The 24,869-nt window shown below is 47.0% G+C and overlaps 1 protein-coding gene across 2 annotated transcripts in view; it reads left to right on the forward strand.

Annotated features, from left to right (window-relative positions):
* The window catches only part of LOC133760330 (carboxyl-terminal PDZ ligand of neuronal nitric oxide synthase protein-like), a 354,785-nt gene that overhangs the window by 299,246 nt on the left and 30,670 nt on the right, over positions 1-24,869 (forward strand). For both annotated transcript variants that reach the window (XM_062192633.1, XM_062192634.1), the window contains exons 5-6: positions 2,257-2,365; positions 14,328-14,469. In XM_062192633.1, coding sequence (XP_062048617.1) covers positions 2,257-2,365; positions 14,328-14,469 — 251 coding nt within the window. The remainder of the gene's footprint in view (positions 1-2,256; positions 2,366-14,327; positions 14,470-24,869) is intronic.

Raw genomic sequence — 24,869 nt, forward strand, 5'->3', positions numbered from 1 at the left:
AGATGTTCAGGAGGTGTCCAGGAAGCTCCGTCAGGAGATGCTGGGGGATGATGTTGTCTGCATCAATGTAAGGCAGACAGACTGGCATCAGTAGAAGGCTGGGGACTTCATAGGCCCCAGAACTTTGGATTAGCTCAATTAGAAGTCATGCTGAACAGACATAGCAACCTCTGCTGAGGCTCATGTAGAGTTGGTGGAGATCACTCCTAGCTGTTGAGCAGAGGCGAACTTGGATTTCCTTCCAATGAGAGAGAGACAGAGAGAAAGGTCTCCCTTCCATTGGTTCAATCCCCAAATGCCCGCTACAGCTGTGCGCCGATCCAAAGCCAGGAGCCAGGTGCTTCTTCCTGGTCTCCCATGTGGGTGCAGGGCCCAAGCACTTGGGCCATCCTCCACTGCCTTCCCGGGCCACAGCAGAGAGCTGGCCTGGAAGAGGAGCAACCAGGACAGAACCAGCACCCCAACCGGGACTAGAACCCCGGGTGCTGGCGCCGCAGGCGGAGGATTAGCCTAGTGAGCCACAGCACCGGCCCTATGCCCACTTTTTCAAATGTCTCTCCCTGGCTTATTGGGATCCTGTGGTGAGACTCGCAGTTCCTAGAGTGTTTAGAGGCTTTACCAGTAAGAAGATGTAAAGTGTACTTTCCTAGCTATCTCATCTTCCTGATAACCCTGCAAGGTGTTACCAGTAATTGTCCCATTTTACAGATAATGCCACTGAACCTCAGGATTTGCGTAATTTGCCTTGTAATCAGTAGCAAAGTTGTAGGTAAGTTATAGACTCTAAATCCTATTCTCTTTCTGCTATGCATAACAGACTTACACCAAAACAAACCAGCCCGTTACTGAATCCTTGGGTGAAGATTGCCAGTGTTGTTATTGAGGGGGTGTTTTGTGGAAACGATGAGGCTCCATAGTATTTACCAAGAGCAATACCCTCCCTGGCACCTCCTCAACTGGTTCCACTGATCTGGACCAGCAGTCAATCATGGTGGCTCTGCCCTGTCCTAGGCCTGCTGAAGATTTGGCCACTGGGACCTTGCTTATAATTTTTCTCCTTGCTTTGGCCTTTCCTTCTGCCTCTGCCCATGTCCCCTCTTCCCCATGACCCAAGCAGTCAGATTGATCCTTTAGTTTGAAGTATAGGGAAGTCAGGCCTCTGCTGAAAATCCTCTGGGAATCAAAACCAGAAGGGAAGGGATTCTGGTGTTTCACAGATCGGTGGTTTAAGTATAGTTTGTGGTAAAGGAAATGCAAGGGCTGATTGCCTGGTATAACTGGTTTATACTGTGCATCTATGTTGGAATGCTGTGCTGTATCCCATAAAAAATGTATAGATGTTTCATGCTAATTAAAAATCTTAATTTAAAAAATAGTAAAGTAGAAAAGCCTCTGAAGGCTTCTCCTTTCATTTCAAGTAAATGTTCTGTTCCCACTTCCTGCAATGCTTTTGCCTGAATATCTCTGTGAGTGGCTCCTCTGGGAGATCTTTAAGGTCTTTGCCTTCCTGTGAGACCTTAAATATCAGCTCCTAAAACGCTCTGTCCCTTATTCTGCCTTATTTTGCTTCATAGTGTTTATTTTCTACTTGTTTACTGACATCTCCTACATGTGAGCTCTGTGAGCCCAAGTCTTTGCCCTATTCCCACTGCATCCCTGGCTGGTGGGATAGGGCCAGGCCCGCAGTTAAGTACCCAGTGGCTTTGACTGATTCATATAATGAATGAATGCTGGCTGTGGTCCCAGCAGAGAGGGATGGGGAGCGGGGTCACTCTCACCATAAGACCTGTGACAATGAAACACAGTATCCTAGTCTGCCTCCCCCAACCCCCTGAGTGATTAGTTTAGTGTTGCTGCTTCCCCAAGTCTTCTCATTTGGGGTAACTGTGAGCTGGTATCAGAAAGCGTATGCCCCCATTTCCCTGGCTTGATTGCAGATCTTTTGCTTTGAGAAGGCTGGGAGTGATTTTTACTTCTGATACACAAGTTACCAGGACAGGCTTGCCGCCCCAGGAGGTGGCTAGTGATGGTGTGGACTCCATGTCCTACTCGTACCCACTCTTCCAGCTCTGGCAATCGTGGTCAGGTCCGTGTTTGTGGAAACTGTTGAAAGCACCTTGTACAGTTTAGCTTTTTGATCATATAGGAAGACTGTTCTTTGACAACTTCTTCAGAGTGTCCATAGGCAGAGCTTTCCTATTGGGGACTTAAACTTAACACCATATTCAGTTCCTTTTTTCTCTCACTCTTCTCTAGGATCTTCTATGTCTCTCATGATTCCCAAGACTTGAAGATCTTCAGCTACATCGCTCGAGATGGTGCCAGCAATATCTTCAGGTGTAACGTCTTCAAATCCAAGAAGAAGGTAAAGATCACTCACTGGTCATCTACTGCTTTCCTCTAATGGACCCAGGGCACCCGTAACCTTGGACCCTCTCCCTGTTGAAGATTTGGAGGTGGCTATTTTAATACTGACATTGGGTCCCAATGGTCTGCCCTTGCTCCCATGTATTGAAATTCTCTCCTAGTTTCATATGAACTTTGTAGTAGTTACAAAAGGACAATTGCAAAGGGATGAGCCTGGAACAGGACTAAGTAGCACTGGAAATGATGCTCACGCTAGCGTGCAGTAGAGAAGAACATTGTCATTTATGAAGACAAATGCTTCCTCATAATCCTGTGTATTATTAGTGAGTTGCAGATCATGACATGTGGAATTTTATTTAAACTTACAGTGATACATATTGATTGTCTTGGATTGTTATTTGATACTTGAGTAAATGCAGCTTTTACAGTTCTGTAGAAGTGTTCCTCCTCTCTGTTATCCCTCCGGAAATGTAATACACAAAACTGGGGTTTTGGAGAGACTTTCCCAACCTTTTGCAGAGGTTGGGAAGCCCATTATCTAGCCTCACCTCTCCACCAGAACTCTGGGATTTGTGATGCAAGCGACCACCCCTCAATGGGTCCCGTCTTCCTTCTCTAAAATCAGGACGATAGTCAAAGTCAGCATTTCCTAAGATGTACGCTGTAAAACATTTATCATCTCAAATGGTCCATGTGAAAACTGCCCTATTTATGTTCCTGAGAGGTCCTGAAGTTAAAGAAACTCCTGTAACTTTGTTTAACCCAGTATTACTCATACTGATTTGGCTGTGGAACTATATTATTTTTCCGTGTAATTAATATGTGAGACAGGGGCCCAAGTACTTGAGCCATCTTCTTCTGCCTTCCCGGGTGCATTAACAGGGAGATGGACTGGAAGCAAGAGCAGCTGGGACACAAACCAGCACTCTCATGGGATGCTGGTATCCCAGGTGGCAGCTTAACCCACCGCACCACAGTGCTGGCCCCAGTGCATCGGCCTTTAGGGGACATCTAAACTAATATGCAAACCAAAGCACCATGTTATGCTTTAAAAGGCATTTTTAACAGGTTTGTAGGAACTTTGTCAAGCATGGAGAATAAGCATGATGACAACAGGGTCAAGATTTACCAGGGCATGTTTCCCATTTCTCTACCCTAGCTCCAACAAACAGAATTACGCTTTGCTACTAAGCCTCTTCCTTTAAGGAGATTTGTGCTCTTACCAGTTGTCTCAGTCTGTTTTCTGCTGCTATAACAGGAACATATTGGTGTCACGCTTCTGGAGACTGAGAAGTCCCAGAGCACGGTGCTGGCATCTGGTGAGGCCTCTGTGCTGTCATCCCATGGTGAGAGGTGCACGGACAAAAAGGACTGAACTTGATTTTGTAACATACATTCTTGGGGTAACTGACCCACTCCCGTGCTAACAATATCAATCCATTCTTGAAGGCAGGACCCTCCTGGCCTAATCACCTCTTATTAGGTAGACCCCACTTCCCATCACTGTTGGATTAAGGATTATGTTTCCAACGCATTGAAACTATAGTATCCATCCTGTGCCCAGGCTTTTAAAATGCTGATCATGGAATTGGATAAAAAGTACCAGAACTGGAAAGGCAGGAGGAAAAAAGAGGGTGTCTTGACAGACTTCACCTACATAATAGTACGTAAGAGAAGAAAAAAAAAAATGAGGTCCAAGTTGAGCTGCATATTAGCTAACTAATAGAAGAAGGAGTAGGGAGAGGATGAGAAGGAAAAGTGTTGGAACTGGAGGTGAACGAATTTAGGGCCTGGGAGAATGAAAGGCTCTTCTGCAGGTTTGAGGTGCAGTGAATACCCGAGTTCTAAGAGTTATGAATTACATCATGAGTAACGTTTTTGGCAGATACAACTAAAGACTGAAATCCTCTTTTAATTCATTTTGAGACCTTGACTACTTTGTTTCTACCTTTAGTTTCGTGCGTAGACTGCATCATATCAACCTGGGAATATGTTAGAGCTACAAATGCCCTGATCATTTAACAAGTACTTTAATGATTAGTCTTATTTTATCCTTATCACATGTAAGTAAAGAAGGTTAAGATAGGTCATTTTCACCCTCTCCACTTTACAGAGGAGTAAATGAAGGCTTAGAGAGATTAAATGACTTGCCCAAGTTCCCAGGGGCAGACACTGGCCGGGAATCAGGAAGACATGTAGAGCAAAAGAATCTTGAGCAAGAAAGTGAAGGAGACAGTTAAATCAGGAGACTTTAAAAATGTTGTGGAAATGAAATTAAAAGCTAAGTTTATTTTGGTACAAACATTTTTGAAATCCATCCGTAGGCAGTCTTTAAAAAGTTCATGAAAAATGCATGGATTTCGAAATTCTTTTGCACCAAAAACCTTCTTAACTTTTCACTGCATTTTTCCACAAATTTTTTGAAGTACCCTTGTAATTGCTCTGCCATTGGATAGTAACACGTACATGGTAGGGGCATGGTGGGGAGTGGAGGGGCATCTGATTCTTCTGCCAAAACCGGAATCTAAGAACAATGCCCACCTGGAACTTTGATCTTGAAAGGAAGCATGGAATCCAGTTCTCATTACCCAGTGAAAAGGAGTAGTCATCTGGCCCCTCTCATACCATTTTTTGCTGCGTCTCATATCTCTCGGAGCTGATTCTGATCTCTGGCTCCCCTATTCTCTATGTTTCTTTTGCCTTCACCTGCTGAGACTGTAGCTCTTCATAAGAGGGTTGGTTCTCAGGCCCCTTGCTGGCCTGGAGCCACACAGCTGAGGGAATTGTTCCAGACAGCCTGGGCTGTGAGCCCCACTGCTGCTGAACTATAGGTGGGAGGGCCAGTTTCCAGGCCTGCAAAGAGAAGCGAATTGTTTAGGAAAGGAAGCAGAACTAGGGAGGGGTAGGAACACGTCTGCGAGATTTTTGCACACCATCCTGGTTAGCCTCCAAGCTCGGGAAAGAGTATTAGTTGGCAAATCATGGAAATCCCTAAGAGGTAAGGAGAAAGGACTGTAGACCCTGAGGAGAGGAGATGTGGCCTGCGAGGTTATTTCTGGATCATTGGAGGTCAAAAGGGAGATCTGCCTGGAAGCCAGCTGGCCTGGATCATCTCCAGAGGGCTCGTGTTGATCCTAGCGTAGGAAAACCTTGCCTGGGCTCCTTGCTGAGGTGGGGCTTTGGTTATTTCTTTTTTTTAAAGATTAATTCATTTATTTGAAAGTCAGAGTTAACACAGAAAGAGAAGGAGAAGCAGAGAGAGAGAGAGAGGTGGGGAGGTATTTCATCTACTGATTCACTCCCCAGTTGGCCACAGCGGAGCTGCGCCGATCTGAATCCAGAAGCCAGGAGCCTCCTCCAGTCTCCCACACGAGTGCAGAGGCCCAAGGTCTTGGGCCATTTGCCACTGCTTTCCCAGGCCATAGCAGAGAGCTGGATGGGAAGTAGAGCAGCTGGGACTTGAACCGGTGCCCCTATGGGATGCCAGCACTGCAGGGGGCTACGCCACAGCGTCAGCCCCAGGGCTTTGGTTATTTCACATCACATCAAGTCCTCTGCATGCATCCCCAGGGCACGTTTCCAGGGCACGTTTCTCACCGCAGGGCTCTAATGCAAGAGTCATCCTTGGCATATGGCTCACCTTGAGGCAAGACATTGTTTCTTCTACTGATTGGCAGTCTGGGTCAGGTGCCTCAACCCTCTCAGGAGATGGCCTCCGTCTACCTTGCTCCTGCCCTCATTTTTGTGCTATACCTGTGATTCTTTTAGTCACCCACACAGATGGCCAAGGGGATTTCCATCTTGGACATTCTTTTGGGAGAAAGGTTTTCAGTTGGGCTTTCACCAGATGGCAGGATATTGCAGAATTATAACATAGTACCTGTTGGTCTGTTATTCTAGAGCATCTTAAAAGTTTTAGCCTTATACTAAGTCAAATATTAATAGCTGACTTGGTTTCAGTTATTTGCTATGTGCCTGAGACTGTTTTTTTTTTTTTTTTGACAGGCAGAGTTAGACAGTGAGAGAAAGAGACAGAGAGAGAGAGTTATAGATAGTGAGAGAGAGACAGAGAGAAAGGTCTTCCTTCCGTTGGTTCACTCCCCTAATGGCTGCTACGGCCGGCGCTGCGCCGATCCGTAGCCAGGAGCCAGATGCTTCCTCCTGGTCTCCTATGAAGGTGCAGGGGCCCAAGCACTTGGTACATCCTCCACTGCCCTCTCAAGCCACAGTAGAGAACTGGACTGGTAGAGGAGCAACCAGGACTAGAACCCAGGGTGCCGGCGCCGCAGGAGGAGGATTAGCCAAGTGAGCCATGGCGCCAGCCCCTGAGACTGTTCTAAGCTCTGGAGAGGAATTATCTTATTTCAACAACAGCCCTGTGAGATAGCTGCTATTATGCCTTTCATGTTATAGATGGGAAAATAGAGCCTTAAGGAACTCATTGTAAGTAGTGGAGTCAGACCTGAATTCAGAGGGTGTGATTCTGGAACCACTCGGTTAAACCGTTGTCCATGGTTCATTCAGCATTAGTAGCAAAGGAATAGTTTTGTCCTCCAAGACCAATTTGTAACTGGGTTTAACTGTAATCATTACTTAAAAATAAAGAGCGCCTTACCTCTGAATGGCCCACATCTATTTGACGTATCTTAGTATCTCTGTGTGGCCAATATGATTCCATTTTATCACTGAAGAAGGAAAAGACCTAGGAAGGTAATTTACCCAGGTCACACAGCAGTGCTACTGAGATTACAACCAGGCTCCCTTGCTTCCCCTTCCAGGCGTTTGAGCACTAAACCCTGTTACACGAAATCCATATAACAGACACGTGAGCCTCTCTAGACTTGAGTTTCTACCACCATCAAATAAGATGAAAGTCATCTCAGAAATGTGCATGGTTATGCATGAAGTGGCCTGCTCTTGAGGGAACAGATTTTATATGAGTGGGAAGGCTTTGCAGGATTATGGTGGAGGGATCCCACAGCACACACACACATTAGGCTGAGTGCTAGAAAGGAGGATGCGAGTGGATCTTGTCTTAGCTGAGAGCCTCCACCAGAGACACCTGCTAATGGCATGGGCTTTCCCTGTTCCCCTCCTTTGGGGCATATAATGATAGTACTCACTTGCAGGGCCCTTTGCCTTTTGAGAAGCTTCTTGCATGGTCTCTTGACCTCTCCTGTGGAGTGGCTGTCGCCCTCCTGTCGTTTTCTCCAGCCTCAGGAGGGTATGGCTGTCTGCCCTGATTAAGAGTGACTGTACTTATTAGCGCATCAGCGCGTGAACTGTTGGTGATTAACAGGAGCCGTAGGACTCTCCCCATTATCTTCGTGGGCAGCTCCTTGAAATCACACTGCTTGCAATAACAGCTCAATTGGTTTAGGTTTGGAGAAGTCGTTTCCTCCTGCAATGCTGTCAAGTTTGAGGGTGCTTTAGAGTTTGTACCGAATCTGGAATGATGATGACAGTCACACGCTAAAGTATAAGTCGCATGTCTGGTCAAGCTTGAGAGATGAAAGGGAAGCAGATCCTAAAACCAAGGAAAGAAACTATTCTTGTACCTAAATGTTCAGGTGGTTTTGAGTTTCAGAACTCATCCATCCCTGTTTATGGGTGCAGGAATCACTACCTGGAAATTAACTTCCTCTGGTTACCCAGCTGCTTACTGACCACTGAGATTGTAACTGAGCTGTATTTTCTCCATGTTGCTGTGTTTCATGAGCCAGCAGAGTATAAGAAAATACCCAGGAGTCTATTGGCAATGTTAGGATGTACTGTGTGCTGTCAGTGTGAAAAGCCATGGCAACTCACGTTACACTGAGGAATACTCTGGCTGTCCAAGGCTTATGCCTTGATCAAATTATATAATCAGAGCCATTCAGTAACCTACCGGACAAAACTAACCCAGCTACCATTTGAGATCCCTGGTAATTTGGGGCCTTCTATGTGTAAATGGCTAAATTTATATTCTCAAATCCCATATATTGTAATCATTTCATATATGTGTAAGCTACGTCTTCTATTAATGTTTTTTAAAAAACTTAAAGAAATATGACATTCAGTTCTATTACTATTGAGATGGTGGTTAAGGTCAAGGCAAGGACACTGTATTTCAGAGTTGTGACATATGAAAAGATTATAAATCTGTGACTTGTCCTGTAGCCAACTGCAGGGACTTTTGTTCCCTGGAGTGGAGAAGCACTTGGCAGACAGATCTTGAGGGCCCAGAAAATGTGGGGTTGGGGGGGGGATGGGGGGGGGAAACTTACAGAGAACCTTGCTTGTCAGAAGTGAGCTTCCACTTGTCTGCCCTTTTTTCTCATCTTAGTGTTGTTGTCATCATCATATCTTCATCTTCATATACACTTTGCATTTTATGCTTATACTTTCTCCTTATCTGATGATTCCTTTAATCATTTCTATAAGTTGTGAATTAGGGCTTTTTGCAGAACAATGAAATTCATCACAGTGCCCAAGATAATTTGCTAAATTAGCTGCAGAATAAGACTAATAATGACAGTTCTTTAGATGTGTATAGCACTTAACTGTTTCCAAAGTTCATAGGACCAAAACCAGCAACCAGGTTACTTGGACTGAGTACAAAAAAATACTATTCTGATTGACTGTAATTTTGTTTTGGACTAGTGAAGTACAGGAAGGAGCCATCTGCTTTACCTCCACTCAGAGCTACCATTGAGGCTTTGGTCTGCTTTTGAGTAGACAGCCGGCTCTCACCGGGAGTGATTATTTTCATGATCTCAGCAGCAGTTTACCAAATATTGACACCTGCTAGGAGTACAGTTGCTACCTATATTAGGCATGCTGAACAGAGTAGCTCTCCATAGCATATTGACCTCTGTGCTGGGTGCAGGGATGTCCTGGGGATGGGCAGATGAGTTTATGTCAATGTGAATAGGTAGATGGTTTAAAAATGCATTGCTGTATGTGGTGAGGGTGAGTGGTGTAATGTTCCAAGACGGCTTCCTCTCCAGCCCTGTTTTCACAAAACTGCCTGTAATTGGCACTCCCCTGAGCCCCAGTGCTCTCCATCTGCAGCTGAGAGCACTCCGAGGTTAGCTATTCCTTTCCAGCTTTAAAAACATCAAAGCAACTGTATCCAGCCTAATCTTGACAACCAAGAGCCCACTCATGCTTTGGCTGTTAATAGAAAATGGCTTTTGGACAGGAAGATTTGATCCATGTGGCAGAGCACTCTCAGAGTCTTATGTGAAACTAGACTGGATTTGCGCAGAAATCATGCAGTCTAATGATGCTTTAGAAAAAAAGAAAGCCCAGTAAATTCCTGAGAATGGCCAGATCTCAAAGCTGCAAAAGGCTGCTTTACTGACGTTCCACTTGTTCACTTGGCTTTGTACCTAGTGGCTTTCGGTCTTGACACCTCCACTTTGGTTTCCAAAGGCTGTGAGATGGGAGCTACTGCTTCGAAGTGATGTAGGAGACCCAAAGAATAAGAATTCATATAAACCTCTGGAAAGGGTCCTTTTTCAAGCTTCTCTTTACTGGAGTGTTTCTCTCTCTCTCTCTCGCTCTCACTCTCGCTCTCTCTCTCTCAGGCTCAGGCATGGCTGATTAACTATTAAGCCCCAGCACGTGTGATTGCTGTGTTCCAGTGGGCAGGCAAAATCAGTTCCCTCCCCTAGAGGACCCCGGGTGGTGTCACGGAGCCGCTAGGCCTAGCAGGCAGGAACCAACAGGGTTGTGCAGAGTAGATGGTGGGAGGGACAAGTACAGAATGCCCCTACTAGCTGCCTTCAAGTCATTGCTTCCCTAACAAGGTCTTCATATACAGCATCCTCTGAAAGCAAGGAGGACAAGAAAGGTCAAAGGGCACCTGAACTCATGCAGTCATCTATGAGTTGGGTTAGGAGCACCCAGCACTTTCTGACTCCTAGAGTGACGAATGGGAAGGACAGGAGGTGGTTGTTGCTTTCGTATCTGTGGTCATTCTGTAAAGCAGATGGGGTAGCTTGATTATGTATCCAAGAGCAGAGGACTTTTCATAAAATATGCTACTGTGTATGGAAATACAGCCTTCACATTAAAGAAGAGTAGAGGATAAATCAAAATGAAACCAGTTAATCCTGAATATGCAGATTTTAGAACTCTTAGTTGACAGTTTCCTCCTACACAGAAGCCGGCATAGTAGCTCAGATTCCTTCAGCCCGGGAGTTTTCCTCTGATGCTGTGGGATGGGAGATGGGTGGCATTAGCTTTTAGATGCTGGCATACATACATAAGAAGTGATTCTCTTAGTATTTTGTGTTCCTATATTGATAAAATAACTTCAACCTTTCCTGAACTACTTTTATTTTCTGTCTGGTCTTTCAGTACAATGAATTCCACATCCAGAATAAAATAGTTCTTGAACATGTACTTTATGACAAGCACTGTGGGAGGTGCCATCATACAAGTTACCCATATATTTATGGGAGATACAATAGAGACATCACTTACTTGCTTCTTCAGTGATGTTACAGAAATACTACATAGAACAGCTGTGAAAAAAGGAGGATGGTCATGCAACGGGGGAGGCTTAGGAGGCAGGATGCCATTTCCAACGTGGGGAAAGCAGGAATACAAAACTCATAATCTGTACTTTCTGCTTTTTCAGAGCACCCCGTTAGAGGTCAGGGTCAGTTGCTGATCCTAATAAGTGCACTAATAAGTGTGAAAATAAAACAATATAAACATTAAGCATTAAAACCCGCCCGTTTCCTTGCAACCATTTTGGGCTAATAAATAGTTGATTGAACCTGCAGGCCCATTTATCTTGATGAAGGTAACGGAAGAGGGGCTTGAACCCTAATCTAGGTTTTTCTGCTCGATTCTGAGTGCATCCCACCACCCATCATTTTCATGGAGTCATGGTCTCTGAAAAGTTACTTCCCACCAACTCTAAATTTGAATGTTTCTCACCTAAATCTTAGTGTTTCCTTACAAATGCAAATTTAGTTATCTGTATAATCCCATAAGCCATGGACTCCTGTTTGAGGATGTTTAATTTGTAATATAATCTTAAAAATTAGGTAAGGGCTGTGTCAGTGACTTGAAGAGAGAGTGGGAGTTGTAACATGTCCTTAGGAAAACCTGAGGTTTTTAGCAGCAAACATAGTAGTGAATCTGGAATTTTCTAAGGAAATGTATTATAAAAATGGGGAGACTGGGTCTGTATTCTGGGAATGGTATACACTGGAAAAGACTAAGTCAACCTTTGCAGGTATTTATCGGTGGGAGATACCTGGGTTAATTTGTATAAGACAAGAAAGCAATGAAGTTAAACATTCGCTCTCTACATATCATTTAGACTGTTTTATTTCCAGAACCTAAAACATTTGCAAAATCCCTCCAAAGTTGGAGAAAAGTTCTATATAATGAACACTGGCCATCCAGGCAGACACAATACAAAGCCATGTTGAAGGCTGGGTAAACTACCAAGGAGTTCTGCTGCAAGAGGTTGACCCTAGGCACTCTGTCTATTCCATAAAGGGAATGGTGGACAGAAGATCTGGGGGAGCCCGTGGGAATAACTCCTTTGGGTGAGCGACAACTTTTTTTTTTTTTCACCTGGGAGTTGAGCTTCCTGGCTCAGTCTCCAAAACCAGAGCACAGCTTGATGGCCAAAGGCCACGCCGAACGCTGTGCTGTCTCCACGTGGGTTTGTTAGGCACTCTGTCCTCTAAAGCATACTCCTTTGTTTTTTAAGTCCTGGTTTAATTTCATTTAGTGAGTTGATTTATTTGAAAGGCAGAGAGAGAAGTCTCCCATCCACCGTTTACTCCCCATGTACCTGTAACAGCTAGGGTTGTGCCAGGCTGAAGCCGGAGCCAGGAACTCAATCTGGTCTCCTGTGTGGGTGGCAGGGACCCAATTACTTGAGCCATCACCTGCTATCTCCCTGGGTGTGCATTAGCAAGAAGCTGGCTTTGGCAGTGGAGTAAGGACTTGGACCTAGATGTTCTGATATGGGATGTGGGCATTTCAAGCATGTGTTAACTGCTACGCCAAATGCCCACCCATCAATCACACATTTTGTATGTTTGGGAATGGGAATGGTGGTAGCTTCTTGCTTAGGATCAATATCTACTGCATCTCAACTTCCTATGCAGTCCGGTCATCTCTTAGTTGCTGAAAGCTTGTGGTGTGAGAAGGAGGTTTAAGCCTGACCTCTGGGCAGAGGAGGAAGCTCAGGGTGAACATGGGGAACAGAGGTTCTGACCCACCATGGAGGTTGGGGGTCTGGTGGAAGTTACCCATGTCCTCCCATTTCACTTAGGGATTTTATCACTTAGACATGTCACATGTCACTCCTGGGTGAGAGGTTGGGGGTGGGTGGGGGTTAGGAACTGCTGTCTCTGGAGGTAGCACAATGGACTAAGAGAATTCAATGTCACAGAGTAAGAAGGTCTCACTGCTAGCAGGTGGTTTGAGCTCAGAAATATTAGCAGGGGTAGAGGTGGGCTGAGATCCAAAACAGACATGTGGATGTGTGTGGTTAGCCAAGACACCTTTTCCTATTAGCTTGGATTCTCTGACCTAAAATAAAAAAGAAGGCACGTAGAAAGTGACGACTTGAGGAAAGAGCAAGGGGACTGATTTCGGGAGTTATACCCAGCAGAGGATGGATTGCAGCAGCAGTTCCTGTGTGGGCTCTGAGGTCCCTAAGGCTTCATGAAGATAGTAATGAGGAGTGCCAGCTGATTATCCAACATGAGGAAATGCATGAGTGAGGCTCATCTCATTACCTTCAACAAGGCCATGTAGGCTTATTGAAACCCTGGACATCAGCTCCTGCAATGCCAGCTTTCTGAAGCTGATGAGAAACTGTGCATGACGCTTGATGTCTTTTTGGGGGCGGAGGGTTGTTGAATGTGGCTGGTGGTCACAGTGGACCTGAAGTCATCTGATACCTGATTACTGATAGACTTGGGTACAGAGTGAGAGTCACAAATTAAATTAACTATTGTCCATGGAGGCAGGATGTTTCCCGACCATGGGGATGAGAGAAGCAATGTGCAAGTGTTCTCAGCCTGAGCTCTCAAAGTCTGCATGTCTCACTCATGTCTAGTCTGTGAAAGCCTATGATCAACCTATAGTCAATGGTTCACCTTTGAGGCCAGGCCCTGACAACCCTGCCTGTGGTCCTTTCTCCAGCCTGCTTGGGTGGCTTCATACTCTACCCAGAAACAGGCTTCTCTGTACTCTCCTCTCTGAGTTGAGTCCTGAAGTATGGAGAGCTATGATCAAGCTCTCTTCTTGGGCTCTCAGAAGGAGAAGTTAAATAGCAAAACAAAAGCAAGGGAAGTAGTCACCAAACAGGCCCAAGTGGGCGGCATCTTAGAGTGAAGCCAGGAAAGGCTCAGGTGAGACTTAGCTAGCAGCAGGTGATGGTTCCAGGGGACTCAGATGCTGAGTGTTGCTTGATTCTGCTGGCTGGGCCCTAGCTTCCAAGCCCCCGATCACCACACCCCTAAATCTGCAGGGGCTCCAAGGATATCCAACAGTTGCAGCAGCAAAAAGCAAACAAGCGAAACCACAAAGTGAGTCCCTCTTAGTTTGATGGACTCACTGAACACTCAGTAATGGTTGGCAGAAGATTCGGAAGCACATCCCCTGCACTTGTTTCGCTCGGAAAGCAGGATCCGGGGCTGAATGCAGAGCTGGTGTGTTTGCTCTCTGTCCTTTGAGTTCACTGATTGTTTCAGAACTGTGGTGACAGTTTCTGTTTTTGGAGTATTTCAGGAAGACACAGTGTCTCCACCCTCTTCCTTATGAGTACGCACACATCCGAACAACCTGAGGCTTTTCCATCTCTCTCCTCGGCTGGCTGTGTGGGTTTCTGCCCGCATGCCCCTTGCACATCCTCTTCGCCCACCCTGACGCTCCTGGTGTCCTTTGTGGATTCTCCACAGCCTTCACCAATCCCTTTCCTTTCTGCTTCCCAGAGCCAAGCCATGCGGATCGTCCGGACCGTGGGCCAGGCCTTTGAAGTCTGTCACAAGCTGAGCCTGCAGCACACACAGCAGAACGCAGACGGCCAGGAAGATGGGGAGAGCGAGAGGAACAGCAGCAGCTCAGGGGACCCAGGTAGGCTCTGTGGCCGCTGTGCTGTGGCTGGAGAGGCAGGGACACGCCCCCTGCCCCCCTACTCCCCACTCCAGGCACTCCGTTCACTTAATAAGTGTTTTTTTAAAGATTTTTTTTTATTTGAGAGGTAGAGTTACATACAGTGAGAGGGAGAGACAGAGAGAAAGGTCTTCCTTCCACTGGTTCACTCCCCAAACGGCCGCAACTGCTAGAGCTGTGCTGATCCGAAGCCAGGAGCCAGGAGCCAGGAGCCCCCTCCTGGTCTCCCACGTGGGTGCAGGGGCCCAAGGACTTGGGCCATCTTCTACTGCTTTCCCAGGCCATAGCAGAGAGCTGGACTGGAAGTGGAGCAGCCAGAACTAGAACCAGTGGCCATATGGGTTGCCGGCACCACAGGTGGAGGATTAACCCACTGCACCACTGCGCCAGCCCTAAAAGTATTTTTTCTATTTCTTTCTAGGTTCTAAATTCCTTAAGAGAGATGTGCTACTTTTTTTTAAACAAGAAATTATTTAAATTACTAAATGAGGAAGGATTTAAACTGGATATTAGAGAAGGCTTTCTAAGAAAGAAGTGTTCACATTACTGCATCTGATGCCAAAGACAATTTAATAAAAAGTACCCCCATAAAACAAGTTAGAAAAAAATATAAATTTATTTAATATAAGATTTTATTAATATAAAGTTATGTGAATATTTTAGTTTTTTAAAAATACCTAACTTATGTAGTTCTAAAAGCCTTTGATGCAGGCAACATTTCATTATCTCTAATTTCCAAGTCTTATTAAAAGTCAGGGAACATTGACCAGTGCCACGGCTCAATAGGCTAATCCTCCGCCTTGCGGCACCAGCACACCGGGTTCTAGTCCCGGTCGGGGCACTGGATTCTGTCCTGGTTGCCCCTCTTCCAGGCCAGCTCTCTGCTGTGGCCCGGGAGTGCAGTGGAGGATGGCCCAAGTGCTTGGGCCCTGTACCCCATGGGAGACCAGGAGAAGCACCTGGCTCCTGCCTTCAGATCAGCGCGGTGCACTGGCCACAGCGCGCCGGCCGCGGCAGCCATTTTGGAGGGTGAACCAACGGCAAAAGGAAGACCTTTCTCTCTGTCTCTCTCTCTCACTGTCCACTCTGCCTGTCCAAAAAAATAAAAAATAAATGGTAAAAAATTGAAATAGGAGAACAAAAAGAGATACTCAGAAAAATAAACTGAAAAACCACTAAAAATATTGAGGCTTTAATTAAAAATTTAAGGTCCAGTATCACATAAAGATATCTGTGAGTTTCATTACTCCACCTGCATCTGGTCAGAAATCATGGTGGAAAAATCTATTAAAATAAAAATAAAGAAATGCAGTACTCCTGAACAATCCCAATAAATATGTACAGATTTTATATGAAGGAAATCTTCAATGGAAAGGCACGCTGCTCTTGGATAGCAAGCCAAACGTCATAAAAACATTAATTCTTCCTGTGTTATCTATAAACTTACTAGTACAGATTTTTAGTATAAAGGGAGAACCATGGTAAGTGATGGCTTTCAAAACTTACGGGCTGTAGCTAAACCAATGCTTTGGAAACTCCATTTTCAACTACTTGCATTACCACATGATATAGCATGAATGTCAAATGAGTTAGTATCCACCTCAAAAGTTAGAAAACAACAGAATAACTCAGTTGTAAATGGCAGTATTGCAAAGTGACTGGGAGAACTTCTCATGGTTTGCATTCTAGCTGCTCTAGTTATTGGCTGTGTGATTTTGGGAAAGGTCCATAATCTCTCTGTGCCTTAGTATTCTGAAAGATAGAAATAATAGTAGTGTTTACCTCCTGGAATTATTGTCATAATCAGATGAGCCATTACATTTAAAATGCCAAGTCTAGTGCTTGGCACATGGTAGCCACCAAATACATGTTAGCTGTTTTTATTTTGGGGTAAGGAAAAATGAAATTAAGAATAGAAAAAATTCTGGAAAAGATGAATGGTAACAGGAGATTGATGCCTTGCCTCCTTGACTGTTCTCATGTCCTATGTCCTTGTTGGAGAGCCATAATCTAACTCTGAAAAGCTTTCAAACCCACAGTCACATTGGCAGCTTGTACACACCCAAACCAGGAAATTCTAACCAACAGAAAGGACCTGGTCTCCTGTGAAGCCACCTATTCCCAGAGTGAAAGGGGTTTGGCCCCACCAGGGTGCCCACAGGCAGAATGTGTGCACACTGTCCTTATCACGGGACTCCCATCTGACAGCTTGAACTAATCTCCTCCACATACCTAATTGGAATGCCCAGTCAGCCATGGCCAGAGAGGCTGGGATTGTCTGGTTTGGGCTTTTGGAAAGAGCAGCCTGGGTAGCATTTTCCGTAGACAGCACCTAGGGTGTAGCTCTTACTTCCCACCTGTAGTGGGCGCTACTGTCCCCCTTCTGCCTCCTGCCCTTGTGGTTGTCAGAGGGGTGGGGTGAGTGAATTTGATACAAGGAGGGTTCTCTCTGGGGGTTCACGGAGAGTTCCAGTGAGGATTGTTTTCTGTCCTTTTCTCTCTACCTCATCGCCCCCACTTCTTGTCGCCTGAGCTCCTTCCTGCCCCAAATGTATCCCAGCCCGTGTGCGTGCTGTTCCCTCTGCCTAAGGTCCTCACACTCCCCTCTGTACAGATATCCCCCTTGTCCTTCGGTCCCAGAGCTATGGCCTCGGGCAGGCCTCCCTCCCTGCACCTGCTCTCCCTCCCCTCCTCTCTCCTCTACCCTTGCAGAGAATGTGAGTGCCTTTCCCCCCCTGGGTTCTTATGCTCTCGTTACTGTGGGCTGGTGCCCTTGACCTTTACTATTCCGCCCACTGTGTGCAGACATTTAGTTTCCTCTACCTTTAGTGGGAGGGGAGAGACTCCCTCGCCTAATGAACACTTGTTGAATGAGCCGGCAGTCAGTGAGTGTGGCCAAGGAGTGTGGGCTTTTAGTCATTGTCAACAAGCATTTCTTAAATGCTCACTCCATGCCAACATGAACACGGAGACTGAGTAGAAATTTCAACAGGGAAAGGCTTTTAAACAGCCCTCCTGATGAGGAATAATGGCCCTTGGGATGGGGAGTCGGTAGCAGTGAGCTGCTGAAGCACGTGGAGGAGTGAGACTGAAAGGCTGGACCCGGTATTAACAAGAAGGCAATGGTCAGAGTGGCTGCAGAGAGAGACCAGCATGGGTACACGTTTGGCTGTCCCTGATGGCTTTGAGTCAGTGCCCTGCCAGTTATGTTTGCATCTCGTTTTCATTGTAGTTTTGGAGATAATCTTCTCAAATCACATTAATATGCCTGAGACCTCTTCCATAGCCACCTCCCTAAGAAGAATGAAACTGATGTTTCACGCGTAGCCTGGTAGAGTTGGCTTCCAAATGAAGGATGTCACCCAGCTCTCTGAGTTTGTCTCTTCCAGGAGGCCAAGCACGGTCTGGGTGGCCTCTCTGTGAGACAGGGAAGTAGCCAGGCTCCTCCCCCTGCCCCGCCCCGGAACATGTCTAATGAGGATGGGGCCTTGCAGTGACAGAAAAGGTGGTCGTTCTATGAAAGGGGGTGGGAGTGTTTCATTAGCTCATGTGATTATGGAAGCTTGGAAAGTCCAACATTGTGCAGGCTGGGGACCCAGTGATAAGTTGGTTTGAGTGCAAAGACAGTCAGCTAGCAAAATGCCAGTTTGCTCCCGGGAGGCCACGTTTGCTTCTCTTCAGGTTCTCAAGTGGTTAGATGAGGCCTGCTCATAATTAGGAGGGTAATCCGCTTGGTGCCAAGTCTCCAGCCTAAAATGTTAATCTCATATTAACAACAAACCTTCACAGCAACAGCTACAGTAACACCTGGCCACATATGTGGTGCTGCAGTGGCCTAGCACCGTTGGCATGCCACACTCACCATCCCAGGCAGGAAGAGGCAGTGTGGGGTGATGGGAGAAGGCAGAGCTGCAAACAGAGATGCAGCTCAGGGGCCTGGGTTCAGGTAGCAGAACCACTGCACTTGAACCCTAAGTCCGCCAACCCTGTCACTGCTGAGCAATCCCCAGCAGACGTGACGTTCTCTCTGGGCCGTTGTTTTTGCTCAGTCAGGTATTTTTTTTTTAACTTTTATTTAATGAATATAAATTTCCAGTGTACAGCTTATGGATTACAATGGCTTCCCCCTCCCATAACTTCCCTCCCACCCGCAACCCTCCCCTCTCCCGCTTCCTCTCCCTTTCCATTTGCATTAAGATTCATTTTCAATTCTCTTTATATACAGAAGATCAATTTAGTATAAAGATTTCAACAGTTTGCACCCACATAGAAACACAAAGTGAAACATACTGTTTGAGTACTAGTTATAGCATTAAATCACAATGTACAGCACATTAAGGACAGAGATCCCACATGAGGAGCAAGTGCACAGTGGCTCCTGTTGTTGACCCAACAAATTGACACTCTAGTTTATGGCGCCAGTAACCATCCTAGGCTGTCGTCATGAGTTGCCAAGGCTATGGAAGCCTTCCAAGTTTGCCGACTCTGATCATATTTAGACAAGGTCATAAAAGAGAGTGAGGATAGTAACCAATGATCCTAAGAGTGGCATTTACCAGGTTTGAACAATTATACAGCATTAAGTGGGGAAGAGGACCATCAGTACACACAGGTTGGGAGTAGAGCCATTGGTGGTAGAGTAGAGGTTATGATTACAAAGGAATGAGGCCCAAGTGCACTAGACAGGGCCTAGAACTAAGGACAGAGTCATTATTAGAGGAGCTAAGAAAGGTGCTGTCTAAGCTACAAGTAATTTTTCTGATTGAGAGGCAAATAGAACCTGATAGAAGGGGCTTGATGATAATCTGGTGGGCTTTAGGCCTTGTAAGTTAAGAGGCCCAGACCTATCTATCTCTTCACATGGGGTATATCCTAAGGGAGATGTGAACCTCCTAGGGGAAGGCACTCTGTTGACTTTCATTACTTGGCTGGCCTGGGAGGAGAGCTGGCCAGGCAAAGGCAGGGGGCATCTCTAACAAGAAATTTACAGTTCTGCCTGCAATGTTGCTGACCCTACTTGACCATACCCTCAGCTGCAGTGGTCACTTTGGAAGTTGGGCTGAGTGAAGGGCTTTTCAGCTTAGAGCCAGTAAGATCTGTGGCTCTGCTCAGTCAGGTATTTTGAGAGAGTGCGAGTGAATCCATGTAATACCTTGCATGTAATACGCTGTCAATAAGTATTAGCTTCTTCGTTAGTTTCCAGCAAGTAGTATTAGTTGTAGTATTATTACTACTTATTAGTCTATATAGCAAGGGAGTTTTATGCTATTATAAGTAGTAAGCTGTATTAACCACTTAGCTAGAATAAAAGGAGGTGGACAAGCAGATGTCCTAAGTGCCCGGTTTAGGGCAGGTCCAAGGTAAATGAGTCACCAGGCGCCCTCTATTGGCAGAGTGTGGTGCTGCAGCCTTGAAGCTAAACCTGCTTTGTATACCGGCCTTGGGAATTAGCCTTTGGATTGCCTGGGTCCCACTTGCTTTCTTAATAGCTCTATACTGCTAGGTGTGCATTTCTTGCTTCCATCAATGCTTCCATCAGAATATTTTCTTGAGGAATTCCCTCTATGATGGGGCACCTGGAGGGCCCAGCACAGAACTGTCGGTTGACAGTTTTTGTACAAGGATCTCACTCCCGGGGCTAGGGAGTTTTTCGCAGCAGGCGCTGTTTGTTTTCCAGTGGAGGCGCTGCACTGCGAGCAGCCTCTCTCTCTTGCGCGGGGAGAAGCTTGTTTACTCTGGAGGAACCGGAAAGTGCAGAGGCTTTGCTGTCTTTTGATGCCTTGTCAGCCTTCCCCTCCTGGGCTTCAGAGGCGCTTTTAATGATGGGATTCACTTTCATTGTTGGTGCCTCCTCTGTCTGCCCCTCTCTGTGCCCATCTTTCTTCTCCGCCCTTGTTCTTTCTATCGTCCCCTACCCTGGGGGAGATTTCTCTTTTGTGTCTTTTGGCACCAGCTGCCCGTGGCCAGTGTCTGGGGCTCGGAGCCAGGTGGGGCCGCCGCTCCTGTTCCGCCTGCCTTGCTGCGCCCTCTGCTGCGGGCGCTGTCTCCTCCCGGAGAGGAGCTTCCTGGGAGAGCTCCTGTTCCCCTGGAGGCAGCCCTGCTCCCACGGCTACTGGAAGCGGGGACATTTGGAAGAATCAGACTTCTTCCAAAGCAAACCTGCGTGTGTTTGTGTCTAGTAGCGAAAGCACCCAAAATCTCATCTCTTAAGAAAAATCCTGAATACACTGTTATTAACTGGAGCCCTCGTAATGCCCATTGCATCTTTAGACTTACTCATCCCGTGTAGCTGAACTTTGTATACCTGACCCACATCACCCATCCTCCCTCAGCCACCTTTGGTCCTTTCTCTGTATTTGATTTCTTTTTAGATTCCACGTGTGAGTTACAATAAAAGTAACCCTGAGTGATGGCCAGGTTAATTTGCTTGTCCACGGTGGCCATTTCATTGTGTGCAACTACACCACACCATCACGTTGTACACCTTAAATATACAACGCACGCCACAAGACACCAAAATCAAATGTGTCCCATCTAGGCAGTGAGCGACTGATTGAGCAGCACCCGACACGCACCTGCTCCGTGTGCTGGTGTGGACATCTCACTCACACAGATGAGCAGGCCCACCTTGGACCTCCTGTCATTCCTGCTCACCTCCACTCCTGCTGTGGCATCTCAGGGGGCTACCCCTGCTGATCATTTGCTTCTCCTTGTTGATCAGATCCTTCATTTCAGTTTCCCCTTTCATTTAACAGATGTTTGCCAACTCCCCCCTGGGTGCCCAGGCTGTGATGCAGGCACTGGGGATGCTGCTGAATAAAACAGGTTTCCTGCTAGCGAGGAACTCGCATAAAGATTGGGGTGGGAGATGCAGACAAATAGCAAATAAGCGAGACCTTTTTAGAGAGTGCAAGTGCAAAGAAGAAAATAAAGCAGGGGTGTGAGGATGGTGAGAGGTGGGACGGAGAGTGGAAGCAGGGAACCTCTCAGGAGGCAGCAGCCACCCAGAGTGAAGCCTTGAAGCCCCAGTGCCTACCCCTCCAGCAATGGGACTCTGTTTCCATATCTGCTAGAGGGATGGTGATAGTGGTGCACCCTTCTTAGAGTGGTTATGATGATCAATGTGAAACCTTGGAGCTACATCTGGAACAGAGTAAGTCCCATTGAGGTTAAAGCTGTTTCTATAGCAGTTTTGAGGCAAAAAGTGGCTATTTCAAGCACTTTGAAACTGAGCTCATAGCACCTTGTTCTTTCGTCTCTACAAGTGCCTGGCGATGCCCCTGTTCCGTGTTAACAGCAGATCTCTCCATTTTAACCCCCTGGCAGCAAAGATAGCCAGCATCCACATCTTGGTGCATTAGCACATGTGTGATCCCCACACTTGACCTGGACTGCCACCCTTCTGCTTGTCTCAGATTCCATCTCAGTGGACAGTAGCCTTCTCCTTTCTGAGACTAACACTTTTACCTGCCTTTGCAACCCACCCCCATCTCGCCTCTAGAACCACAATGCATCTGCTATCATGCAGACTCACCTGCCCACTGCAGATAGAGCAGGTCAAGTCTTTTCCATCTAAAAGACAACAAAATCATCTCTTTCTTGTCCCCATCTCTTCCTGTAGCCTATGGCCCTGTCTCCCCTTTCCTACACATCTAAACTTATTGGAAGACTTGTCTGTACTCATTGTCTACTTCCTTATTTTCTCCCCACTTTGGCCATTAAACTCTTCAGCCTCCAGTGGTCGGGCATCTACTGCCCTGCCAGCCCTTCCTTAAACTACCAGTCAAGGTCACCAAACCGCCCAGCCTTTCTGTGGCTGGGAGTGCAGCATTCACCTTCCGCAGCTTCAGGAATACTGCCCCCCCGCCCCCTGCTGGCTGCCCGGTGTAATTGCTCCTGGACTTGGTCCCTGTGTTCTTTTCCAACTTCCCATGGTTTCAACTAAGGTTTATCTCCTGGCCAGACCTTTTTCCTGAAGGCTTCATTCATGTGCTGTGTTAGTCTGTTTGGGCTACCGTGACAAAACACAATAGACCAGGGGACTTAAATAACAGACATTCAGTTCTCACAACTCTGGAGGCTGACAAGTCCAGGATCAAGGTGCTGGCCAGTTTGGTTCCTGGTGAGGACTCTCTTCCTGGCATGCAGACAGCTACTTCTTTGGAGGAAGAGGGAGAGGGAGGAGGAGGGAGGAGGAGGGAGAGGGAGGGAGGGGGAGGGAGGGGGAGAGATCTCATTTCTTTTCCAATAAGGCGATTAATCCACCATGACCTAAGAATCTCCAATAGACCCCATCTCCAAATACCATTGTTTTGGGGGGTTAGGGCTTTAATAAATTGGGCAGAGGAAGGGGGGCAGATCACAAATACTCAATTAATAACAGGCACCCAGAAACCTAGTGATATCTCCACTCAGCTGTCACACAGACTCAGACAGTGTCAATAGCTTTAAAGTGAGCACATCCTCTTTGCTACAAGTTTGCCCCTCCAAAATTTTCTTTATAGGATCCTGGCACTCTTGTCCACCTGAGTCAGGAATTTTAGGGTGAATCATACCCATTTCCCTGCACACCACCCTCTACATACCCTACACATGATGGCCAGCAAGCCCTGTGATGTCTGACCCCTGAAGACCTTGCAAGCCCATCCTTTGTCCCCTGTGTCACTGCCACCCCCTTAGCTTAAGCCCCCATATTTCTCACCCAGAGTGTTGCTCTGTCTTATCTCCTCTAGACGGATCCTCCACACGGTCTCTAGGGAGAAATTGTAAGAAAGGAAACTCTTTGGGTGTTACCTGCTTTCACTCCTCCATGATAAAGTCTCTCCTCTTCTTGGTCAGGTCCCTCAGGAGCCACGTGGGGTGTACCCAGTGTGCCAGACATTTCCATGCCTCTGTCATTGCACCTGCCTTGGCATCTGCTTAGGACACCTTCCCTGGCCCTCCCCAGCTGCCCACCTGCTGCCTCCCCTGCTTGGCTGATGCCCCTTCTTCAGGTGTGGTCTTCTCCTTTGCACAGGTGTCTTTGACCTATGCCCATTGGAGTGTCCTTCTATTGACCCACACCACACCTTGGCTGGCTGCCTCATGGGTGACACCTAGGATCTAGGCTACAGCTGTGGCTCCTGTCTGTGTGCCCCATCAGGCCAGAGATATCTAATAGATACCTGTCATAGACAAGGTGCTTAATAAGTGCTTAATAAGAAGGTGACTTCTCATTGCTGTTGACTGTATCAGGTAGAATTAGTTTGACCAAGCGGCTCAGAGAGGCCTAGCCTTGGCCTTACCTCTGGTTCAGTTTGGAAACCATGGTGCCCCACATTATCAGCTTTCTTGATTTCCTGTGTTTTTTATGCCATGCCATTTCTTGCCCCTTGGACTTCTCAGTGCTAGAACAGTTGTAGCTATCAGGTTTCCTCCCTCATCTGATAAGACCCAAGGAAGGCTGTTTGCTGCAGGTCTCTCCTCTAGGGTTCCTCTCATCTGATAGGCTGACCAGCACACAGAGTGGGGTGGTAAGGACCCTCCATCCAGCTTGTCGTTCTGTCCACCCCACCTGTAGCTCTTGCTCTACCAGTCTGTACCTGTACGCTATGTTAAGTCCGAGACAGGACTCCAGATGTGCTCCTCTGGGCACCATGGGGGCTCAGGAAAGCAGTCCTGTGGTTTGCAGTGAGCTCCTGCAGCTTGCTGCAGGGAGCCACGCCAAAACAAACAGAATGGCTGAGCAGTGTGTCCTTTCAAGACTGCCGCAGAAGCAGGGCTAGAGCCAGAGAAGTTTTCCCATCACTCCCAGGCTCCTGGCAGGGACGTGTCCAACCCTCTGTGCCCAAGGCCCTTTAGCCCTCATTGTTTGGATCTCCAGGAATGGGAGCATGGGGAGGGCAGCCCTGCCTGCAGCCTGCTCCCTGTCATGTGAACACTTATGAGATACCTTTGGTTTGCCATGTCCCTAGGAAACAGGTAAATGAGGCACAGTCCTGGCCCCCAAGACAAGAAGGGGAAGTAGGTGGCCAGGTGTGTTCGGCACCAGGTGCTGAGTGCCTGGAGATGTAGAAGCACGGAGTGCTGCAGGAGCCCAGCACCTGCTGGCGGCTGATGGAACGCTCTCCTGCTCAGAGGGATGGCATCTCCCTCACCCTGTTGTACCTGGACAGGCAGGGAGAACCAGGTACTTAGTGCCCAGCACCATGCTCAGGTTATCTACCCATCTGCTGTGTCTCGGGCTAAACCCCTAGTCATCAAGGAGCCAACTGGATGTGGGAGTGTGGTGGTAGACAGGCTGCTTCCTCCACTCCCTGCCTGCTGGTTCACAAAGCAGTGGGAGAATTGCCCCCATCAGGGCACCACCAGGGCCATTCTTT

The sequence above is a fragment of the Lepus europaeus genome, chromosome 5 (genome assembly GCF_033115175.1).
Source record: "Lepus europaeus isolate LE1 chromosome 5, mLepTim1.pri, whole genome shotgun sequence".
NCBI classification, from domain to species: domain Eukaryota; kingdom Metazoa; phylum Chordata; class Mammalia; order Lagomorpha; family Leporidae; genus Lepus; species Lepus europaeus.